Raw genomic sequence first — 9,473 nt, forward strand, 5'->3', positions numbered from 1 at the left:
CCCCCCCAATTGCCCTTGGGGGGGTCTCTCCCCCCGTAGCCCCTTATTGCCCCTGGGGGTGTCCTGTTCCCCCCTTATTGCCCCTGGGGGGTTCGTTTCTCCACATTGCCCCTGGTGGTGGGTCTTAGCCCCCCCCCCACGTTGTGACCCATTTGGGGGGGGGGGCTGTTCCCTGCTTAATGCCCCACCGGGGACATCCTTTCCCCTTGCCCTGTTATTCCTCCGGGGCAGCTTCTGYCTCGTGACACCCCGGGGAGGGCAAACGCCGGCCCCCTGGCCCCCCATCTCCGCTGCCCGTCCTCAGTCCCTCTCCCCCTTTTCCTGCCTCCTTGCAGCCCGCAGAGGCGCTTGCCTGGCATCCGACGCGCGGACACGTCGGAAGCGTCCTCCGACGGGCTYGGCGCTCCTGGCCCCCCGGGGCGGCTGCAGGAGCCGCTGCGATGCGGCTGGCGGCACTGAGGGACCCGGGCGGCGAAGCAGCGAGCCCTGAGTTTGCTCTCCCGAGCGCTTTGGAGGTCCTTTTCCCCGCCCCATCCTGATTTTTCTCCCGGGATGATAATATCACGTCCCGTGGGGCTGCTCGGTTGCTCCCTGGCCTCCCTCCCTGCCCTCGTCTTCCCGTGGCCGATAAATGCTTAGCAAGTGCCCGAGTTTGCCGCCCTTACGTGCCGTCCYCGACGCTCCGTTTTCCGTCAGCGCCTCTGTGTCGGTGCCGTGGGGCGGCCGCGCTGGGGCCTCTGCTTTCAGCCTGCCTCAACCCTCTGAGCGCCCCTTGAGCTCCTCATTTGCAGGAAAAAAAAAAAGGAATAAAAACCCCCTCCACTTAAGCTAATCCCATCTCCTGTTTTTTGTATAGTGTCTCCTCCGGAGGTGTTGCGGTTTGCTTTCTGTACCCTATACGTTTCTGAAGCTGCGAGAAGCAGGGCTGTCACCTGTGGCCTTTGCTGCGCTTGGGGAGAAGCGTCTCTGGGGCACAGGTAAGAATTTCGCTCTGGAGGGGACTGGCTCACGCTGACGGCGTGCGAAACGGAGGCCCCGTGCTCCTGCCACGCGCYGGGCCGCAGCGAGGGGCTGCAGCCGGCTTCTCCTTCCTATTTCTATTCCTGGAAGGAAGGGCTTCGGTTTGAGCCTTCGCTAGAGGGGCCTTCGGGTGGCCCCAAGYGTCGGGCAAATCCTCTGGATGCGGGGTGAGCTTTTGGGGGAAGGTTTAAAGGAATTGTGGCTGAGTTTCTGCCCCGGGGAGGAGGGGTCGAGCGCGCAGAGCCCCGTGCAGGGAGTCTGGCTCTTCCGTAGCACGTCCTGATCGGCAGGGTAGGATCAGGAAACGCGGCCGGTTCCCGCATGAGCGGCTCGTCGCAGCAGCCTGGCAGGCTGCGTTTTACCTCCCTCGGAGGGATGCAGTACGGCAGGAGGAACCGGTCGCTGGGGGCAGGATGCTCCACTGGGGGCTCCGGCTCCTTCCCGCCAGCCTGGTGGACTCGTGGGCTTTGCTTCGAGGGATGTGGACCAAGGGGGAGTGTTCCCTGCCGTGGGAGCACGGGGCCTGCAGGGGCCTGATGCTGTCCGGGCAGCGTTAAGACCAAGGGGTTGAGGTTCAGCCTGCATCGAAACCAGTGCTGGGTGTGAGGGAGAGACTGGGAGAGCRGGAGGCTGCTTGGGAGTCATTACTTTGCGCTCACCTTGTCTCCCTTCCCCCTTTCTGCAGCTCCTCCCTGGAGATAGGAGATACCATCCCCTTTTGCCCTGGTTTGCAAAGTCCCTGCTGGCCCGAGCCGTCCGTCCATCCGTGTGCAGACGACAGCCAGGAAGGAGAGCGCGCCGGCTGCCTCCGGAGAGATCCCAGCTGCGGAGACAGGGCTTTGGCACGGCGACCGGCTGGCAGCAAGCCCCTCGGAGCGGCTGGCTGCACCTTTAAGAGCCGCTTTGCGAAGAGCCGAGGAGCCGCTCTCCGTCAGCTCCCTTGTACTTTGTCCCTTCGCAGCACGGCACTGAAACARGAGCAGGTAACAGGGCACCGAGGCCGTGCCGGGGGCCGTGAGGGGCACCCACTGGGGGCTGCTGGCCCTACAGGGGAAGGGGCTGCGTGGCGCGGATGGGAAGGGCTCTCCACGCTGCTGAGAGCTTGGAGGAGAAACCTCGGCTGCAGAGCCCATACAGGGGGGGATAGAGACCTCCAGGGTTTCCCAGGAGATCCCTTCTGGGAAACATCCAGCATAGCAATGGKTTTTTTGGGGGGAGGGGTGTCACAGCTGGGATGGAGCTGGGGGAAGGCAGCGTCTTGTTCACCATCGAACTCTCATCTTCGCTCTCCAGATGAGCACAGATTTGGGGGCAAGGAGCGTCTCCGTTATTGATTAGTGGGTGTGCTTAGACTCCTCCACGTTCCCATAGCACGGAGAGGCGCTGTAAAAGCCGCAGCTGCTCCTGGTCTCCGGGTGAAGGAAGTTTGCAGGAACTTGCTGTGGCAGGAGGTGGTTCCAATCAAACTGAGCCCCAAGGGCGAAACTGAGACCTGGCAGAGGGTTTTGAAGTGTGCAGAGGAGATAAAGACGACTTGCCAGACACAGATAGGAAGTGTGAAAGTCCAGGTTTTCAGCTAATTCATTTCAGGAAAGCTTTTCTCTTTAATGTGGTGCCTTGTTAATGTGAGAAACTCTCTACCCYGAGGCTGCAGCAGGACTCCGGAAAGGCTCTGCCGTTGTGAAAATCCCCTGTTTGTGCAAAGTGAAAAAAGTAAGGGAGCGTCTTTCCACGGCCTGCTGCAGAGCGCAGAGAGGCAGCAACAAGGGGAACGGGAACTTCCCTGCCGGCAGATTGACCCTGGGTTCGTAGGTCCCTGGATCTGGTCGCCAAGCTTGGGGAATGAGGTGTTTTGGGGCTGGCCTCCCTGCTGGCTCCGGATCCCCTTCCCCAGGGATGCCTTCCCAGGCCATGTACATGCAGCAGGGCTGGGGCTTGGTGCGTGTCCTGGTGGGGCATGTGGCACAGAGTGACATCTGTCCTATGTGTCTCCRCTGCCCAGGGGATGAGCAGGAGAGACAGCTCATGATGGCCGAGAGCAGCAGCTTGGAGCATCCTGGCCTGGATAAGGCAGCCGGCGAGGAGTTCCTGCAGGAAGCCTTCCAGATCCTCCTGGAAGAAGCCATCAGGAAGGGCATGGATGCGACAGAGAAGGTGAGCTAGCCCTGGAGCAGCAGAATGAGGAGGRGACCAGGGTGGGAACGGTGCCAGAGCTCCAGGTGGATCAGTAGGGAGCCCCGTCCAGGGCTTTTCTGAGCCAGGTCTCGCAGTGACAGTTGTGCCTGTCCCTGCCCTTTGCTCCTGCCGTGGGCAGCCCCAGTGCGGAGGGGGCAGGCGGCAGCGTGGGGATGGCCGTGGGTGATCGGGGGCAGCCGGCCTCACTGAGGCCTGGGCTGCCACCCTCACATGGGCTGGCCAGCAGCTGGGGACAGCCCTTGGGGGCTCTGCTGTCCCCCCTCGCCCGCCAAAAACAGGGTCAAGCAGCCCCTGCTCAAGGGACAGGCCGCGAGGTAGCCTGGGCGCTCGGATCTGGTCTCCCTCAACTGCCCCTCGAGTAGTGACTCCTGCCCGGCAGAGCGGGATACGTGGCCCCGTATCCCTGAACCTCATCCCTGCAGGTCTGTGAGTGGAAGGAGCCCCGGGAGCTGCGGGAGCTGCTGGACCTGGAGCTGAGGAGCCACGGGGAGCCGCGGCAGAGAGTGCTGGAGCGCTGCCGAGACGTCATCCGATACAGCGTGAAAACCTGTGAGCGTGGAGGGATGCCAGCCGCCCCGGGGGCTGAGCCGCCGTGCGAGGCCGGCTCCCCACCCAGCGGTACAACGTCCTCCGGGTCACGGGTCCGGCACGGCCCCGCTCACGGCTTGGTCCGTGCACCCTGCTGCACGTGCGGGTCCGGACACGGCCCTGCTGCTGCTCGCAGCTCCGCCGCGCACCCTGCCGCGCGCGCAGCTCACGACGCGGCCCAGCTCGCGCGTGTCACGGTTGCCCCCTCGTGGCTTGTGGCCCAAGGACCYGAGCTCCTCGCAGGGCGGTGGTGACAGGGATGCAGTTGTCGGGGGTCCCGTGAGGCTCCTGACCTCCCTGGCAAGCTGCCCTCGCCTGCCTGCCGCTGAGGCCTCTCCCCGTCTCATCGTCCCCCAGGTCACCCTCGCTTCTTTAACCAGCTGTTTTCTGGCCTGGACCATCATGCCCTGATGGGACGCATGATCACAGAGACCCTCAACACCAGCCAGTACGTGCTTGCACCTGGGAGGGCACCGTAACTGCTCACAGGGATCTCGTTAGATGCCATAAGCAAGGGGTTTTTGGGGGGTCTCACTTCCATCAAGGTTTTGGGGAGCCTGAAGGGGAATGGGGGAGGCCAGCAGCGCGTCCGACCGCACGCGAGCAGAGCCGGGTTGCGTGCCTTCCAGGTACACCTACGAGATTGCCCCGGTGTTCGTGCTCATGGAGGAGGTGGTGCTGGCGAAGCTGCGGGAGCTGGTGGGCTGGAGCACTGGGGACGGGATCTTCTCCCCAGGTGCGTGAGGCCGRCGGGTGCGGGCTGAGTTAAGCCCTTTCCGTTCCTGGGTGCCGGGCCCCGGACTGGCTCCCAGCCAGCATGGCAGGAATCGCCTTGGGTTTGGTCCCAGCCCAGTGGTGGCTTGGCCAGGTCTCCTGACTGTCCCCCCAGTCCCAGCCAGCCGKGACCTCCAAGTTTTTGTCCCCTCGTAGGTGGCTCCATCTCTAACATGTATGCCATGAACGTGGCCCGGTACCACCGCTTCCCGGACAGCAAGCAGAAAGGCAGCTGGTCCCTGCCGCGCCTGGTGCTCTTCACTTCACGGGAGGTATGGAGCGGGGCTCTCCCACCCTTCCTCCTCCCCGCGCTCGGTGGCTGCTCTCCGGCAGGTCTCGGGGCAGCCTGCACGATGCCTGAACGGAGCTGGGACACGTGTGGAGACAGGAGGGGAGAGGGTGGGTTGGGAGAGGCTGGATGGTTTTGGGAGCAATCCTCRGTCTGATCCCCATCTACTCCCCTCTCAGAGCCACTACTCCATCCAGAAGGGAGCCGCGTTCCTGGGCATCGGCACCGACAACRTCTACCTGGTCGGTGTTGATGAGAGGTGAGAGCATCCAGGCCGATCCGAGCCGGAGTCCAGTAGATCCAGGCTCTGCTGGTTGACCAAATCACCGCTGTGATYTTTGCTCAATGTCCATTAGGGGGAAGATGATCCCCGAGGAGCTGGAGAAGGAGATTGAGAGGGCAAAAGMCGAGGTGAGACTAGAGGGAGAGGGGAGCACCCGTTTGGTGCTGGGGCGGAGGGGCAGAGCCACGCGCGACGGGCGGCCCTCACCGCTGTCCCCTGCCCGTTCAGGGCGCCGTGCCTTTCTTTGTCAGTGCCACCTGTGGCACCACGGTCCTGGGCGCCTTCGACCCGCTGGAGAGCATAGCAGACGTGTGCCAACGCCACGGCATCTGGTTCCATGTGGATGTGAGTGACTTTAGGGGGATACGAGGCCGCGTGGGTGTCCTGCCGGGTCCCCCGGGCCTCTGCACGAGCCCCATCTTCCCCACRGCGTCTCTAGGAACGGTGGCTGCTCTGACACATCTCTCCCTGCCTCGCAGGCTGCTTGGGGCGGCAGCGCCCTGCTCTCCAGGAAACACCGGCACCTCCTGACCGGCATTGAGAGGYGAGTACCTCCGAGGCTGGGGCCCGGCTCTGAGCTAGGCCACTAAAAGGCGAGTTTGGAGCTGATTTTAACACTCGCAGATCCAGGGACAACGATCTTGCTGCGTGTCCCGCTTGGCTTTACCCTGAGCCGCAGCCTTGAGCRAGCTGCTGCCAGGATGAAGGCAACAGTGGTGGGAAGGGCTGCGCTCTGCCCCCAGGGGCGATTGCTGCTCTGGGTATCACCCGCCGGGCTCTCAGCCTCCCTGGCTGGGCTCKGGGCTTGCAGTCACCCCCGGGCCCGCTTTGTCCCTCTCCCGCAGGGCGGACTCGGTGGCCTGGAACCCCCACAAGATGCTGATGGTGGGTTTGCAGTGCTCCGCCTTCCTGCTCCGAGACAGCTCCGTAGGTCCCGCCGCCCTTGTCCGGCCCCGGGGGCAACCCCAGGGCGCTGGGACATCCCTGCCCACCTGCCCTGCGCTTGTCAGCGCCCGCTGGCCGCGGGGTCACAGCCGTCTCTTGCAGGGCCTGCTCCAGCGGTGCCATGGGGCCAGCGCCACGTACCTCTTCCAGCCTGACAAGTTCTACGACGTGTCCTACGACACGGGCGACAAGACCATCCAGTGCGGCCGCAGGGTGGACTGCCTCAAGCTCTGGCTGCTCTGGAAGGCCGTGGGGACCGAGGGGCTGGAGAGACGTGTGGACCGGGCCTTTGCCTTCACCAGGTGAGCGCCGGGAAGGCGGCAGGGCGGTGATGCCCTCGAGTCCCCGGTTCGGGTCGGGCCGTTAGCTTCCCTGATGCCTCGTGCCTTTGTAGCGAGGTTGGTCCTGTGGCTTACGCTCTTGTTTGCCCCCAGATACCTGGCCGAGGAGGTTAAGAGGAGGGAAGGCTTCCAGCTGGTGCTAGAGGTACTGCTTGCCTAGCAGAGGAGGTGAAGGTGCCCGGGAGAGACTGAGCAGGGGTACTAGGATGAGCAGGGACTCCTGGGCTCTGCTCCCTGCTCTAACCATGGCTCGGAGGCTCTTTATGCCTCATCCCCCCACTTGGAAGCTGCCTAAGGCATCACAGGGACGGGGACAAGCACCAGGGAGGCATCGGAAGGGGCCCTGCCCCCTCCCAGCTGCTTCTGGGATCTGCGAGCTGGGGAAGTCGATCTAAAGCCCAGGGGGTTCCTGAAACGGGAATGGGAAGAGATGAGGGAAAGCAGSTGTCCCCCAGGCCCCCTTTTCCGGAGGCGATGCGTCCGTGTGGGGTGCTCCTCAGAGAGCACTGCTTTAGGGGCCCCCGCTGTGACTCCGTGTCCTCCTCCCGCAGCCGGAGTTCATCAACCTGTGCTTCTGGTTCGTGCCGCCCAGCCTGCGGGGCAAGGAGGGCTCTGCAGATTACTGGCCCAGGCTGGGCAAGGTGAGYGCCAGCGTCGGCCCTCCGCGGCCGGCCCCTCGAAGCCCTGAGGTCCACGGCCTGGCCCTGGAGCGCAGGGTGGCTTTGGCCAGCCCTGTTGCGCTGTGGACCTGAGCGGGTCAYGTCTCCATCTCCACGCAGGTGGCTCCCGTGATCAAGGAGCGGATGATGAAATCGGGCTCCATGATGGTGGGTTACCAACCGCTCGACGCCAAGGTCAACTTCTTCCGCCAGATCGTTACCAACCCTGCGGTCACCAGGGCGGACTTGGACTTCTTCCTGGATGAGATCGAGAGGCTCGGCAGGGATCTGTAGGGATCCTGGGGGCCTTGTGCAGCCCCTACTCTGCTCCGTTGGCTCCTCCAGCTCCTCTCCACGCTGGAAGGCCATGGGAAATGCTCGCTTGCACACAGACCGGTGTTCCCTGCCCTGTCCTCTGCGAGCCGCTGCCTAACGCGCTTCACCACGCCTCAACATTAAGCTGGTCCACGATCCTGTTCTCTCAGCTTTTCTCGGATTCACTCCTTTCTCCTCCCTCAGAGATTGTTCCAAACTGAGAGCCTCAAGTGAGGGTGTTCAGGGAGCCGGAAGAGGGGAAGAGCCCAAGGTTATGGAGAAGCCCGTGCAGCCCGGGGCCTGCAGGCGGCTGCTCCCTGCTCTGCTGAGCTGTGGATATGTTTTGCCCACTGACACTGGACCCCTGTGGGCTCATGCTCCAGCAAAGTCAACGCTTGGCCTGAAACGATGGCACCCAGCACGTGCTTCTGCAATGGGTGCTCCAAAGGCAACATCTGCGTGTCCAGCCAGGGATGCTTTCACMGTGATACTGGTAGGAATTTCTCCTGCTTTGGCCAGGGCTGTCTGAACGGCCAAACCCCAACTCGAATCTTCCTGGCCTGCGCCCCCCCCCCAGCTTTTCTGTGTCCCCACGCCACCCCCAGAGCACTTGGGCCAACTCTTAATAAAATAAATGTGCAGTAAACATAGCAACAGCTCTCCCACCCGCCAGGCTGCTTGGCTCCAGGGGAAGAGGTGTTAGAGGGTGTYGCGGCATCCCGGGGGAACGATGGGTTCCCGGGAACGATGAGCAGAAATGACCCCGGTGCCTTTTGTTCTCCATCTCCCCTCACTGATGTCAGGATGGCACCGGGGGGGCYGCCCCTGGGGCCCCGAGCTTGTGTTGAAACCCCCCCGTGTGGGGCCATGCGGTGGGGTGGGAGACCCCAAGGATGTCTCACTGGTCTACAAGGGTAGGAAAAAATATACTTTTACTGTTCCGTTTCCAATACGAAAAGGCCGGGCAAGGGAGGGCAGGGCCAGACACCTCACTGCCTCGGCGAGATCTCGGCTTTGYCCCAAGACCCTCCGACTGCAGCTCTGCTTCCCGCTCACCCACCCCGCTGCGGTGCCCCTCAGATGCCCCCAATGCTCTGGAGGAAGGCAAGCACCTCGGGGTCCACGTTGGCTCCGGCCAGGCAGGCGTGGAGACGCGRGGCGGTGGCGTGCTGCTTCTCCCTCCTGCGCCACTCCCGGAGCATCTCGAAGATCTGCATCACGACGTTGTTGGGGTTGTCCTCTCGGATCTGGTCCAGGCGGCTCTTCTCCAGCCCCAGGCACTGGATCCCCATCTCCTGCCACTCCCTGCCCATTTTTTGGGCCACCTGCATGAGGTCCTTCTCTGTCAACAGTTTCTGCTCTCCTGCTGGGGAGAAAGACGGGGCACCGCGGCCGCGAGGACGCCCGGCTTCGGCAGGCAGAGCCCACCCCGCGGCCGCGTCCTCGCCGGCGCTCGTGCCGGAGGAGCCCGCGGCGGGCCCGAGGACGTCCTCCGTGCCGGGGAGCTGGAAACGCTGGATGAGGTCGAAGCGGGAGAGCTGGCGGAGGACGGCGCCGGTCTTGCGCAGGGCCTGGCCGGGGAAGTGCTGGAGCAGGAGGCTGCAGAGGTCGGGGCGGGTGGCGGGGCGCAGCTGGCTCAGCGGGATCTGCCCTTCCAGGAGGTACTTGAAGGCCTGGAACTGCTCGTCGGGGAGGGCGCGCTGGAGGGCCAGCAGCGTCTCGCGCTCCTCCGCCGTCGCCATCCCTGCAGCGGCGCCCGCGGCCACCCGGCTCGGCATCTGCCCCGCGCCTGGCATCGCCCCCCTGCTCGGGCGGTGCCCGCCCCACACCCTCCTGTGGGGCCCCGGACCTCTCTAGTGCCCCCCCCAAGCCACCAGTGGGTCAGCCCCTAGGTGGTGCCCAGCCTGCTAGGGGGTTCAGACCCCCTAGACCCTCCCCAGGAACCCCTCAGCCCCCCACGGGGCCAGTCCCCCTAGAGCTCCCCAGCCGCCTATTCAGCCTGGCATCCCCCCTGCCCCACCACGGCGCTCAGTCCGCCTGGCTCCCCCCCCACCGCCTGCCCG

General features: G+C 64.2%; 2 protein-coding genes across 6 annotated transcripts; one reads left to right on the forward strand and one right to left on the reverse strand.

Moving 5' to 3' along the window:
* The first annotated feature begins 501 nt into the window (after window positions 1-501).
* On the forward strand, window positions 502-8,060 carry CSAD (cysteine sulfinic acid decarboxylase). Of its 5 annotated transcripts, XM_085323271.1 has the most exons (18): window positions 502-515; window positions 857-977; window positions 1,706-2,003; window positions 2,668-2,824; window positions 3,023-3,174; window positions 3,639-3,765; window positions 4,162-4,252; window positions 4,434-4,540; window positions 4,735-4,850; window positions 5,047-5,126; window positions 5,224-5,278; window positions 5,379-5,495; window positions 5,630-5,692; window positions 5,994-6,077; window positions 6,198-6,397; window positions 6,530-6,581; window positions 6,988-7,077; window positions 7,216-8,060. In XM_085323271.1, exons 5-18 carry the CDS (start codon window positions 3,046-3,048, stop codon window positions 7,387-7,389), a joined length of 1,485 nt encoding a protein of 494 aa, XP_085179397.1. In that variant the 5' UTR covers window positions 502-515; window positions 857-977; window positions 1,706-2,003; window positions 2,668-2,824; window positions 3,023-3,045; the 3' UTR covers window positions 7,390-8,060. The 5 variants fall into 5 exon arrangements, with proteins under 5 accessions (XP_085179397.1, XP_085179399.1, XP_085179402.1 ...); XM_085323273.1 differs by lacking the exons at window positions 502-515; window positions 6,530-6,581 and having other exon boundaries at window positions 817-977; window positions 7,216-7,315; XM_085323276.1 differs by lacking the exons at window positions 502-515; window positions 857-977 and having other exon boundaries at window positions 1,922-2,003; window positions 2,675-2,824.
* Window positions 8,061-8,325: 265 nt separating this feature from the next.
* Window positions 8,326-9,273, reverse strand: LOC146585258 (uncharacterized). Its single transcript, XM_085323277.1, has one exon. It carries the CDS (start codon window positions 9,204-9,206, stop codon window positions 8,487-8,489), a length of 720 nt encoding a protein of 239 aa, XP_085179403.1. The 5' UTR covers window positions 9,207-9,273; the 3' UTR covers window positions 8,326-8,486.
* Between the last annotated feature and the right edge of the window lie 200 nt (window positions 9,274-9,473).

This window comes from Rhea americana, unplaced genomic scaffold (genome assembly GCF_003343005.1).
Source record: "Rhea americana isolate MKP2758 unplaced genomic scaffold, rheAme1 scaffold_831, whole genome shotgun sequence".
Lineage (NCBI taxonomy): Eukaryota > Metazoa > Chordata > Aves > Rheiformes > Rheidae > Rhea > Rhea americana.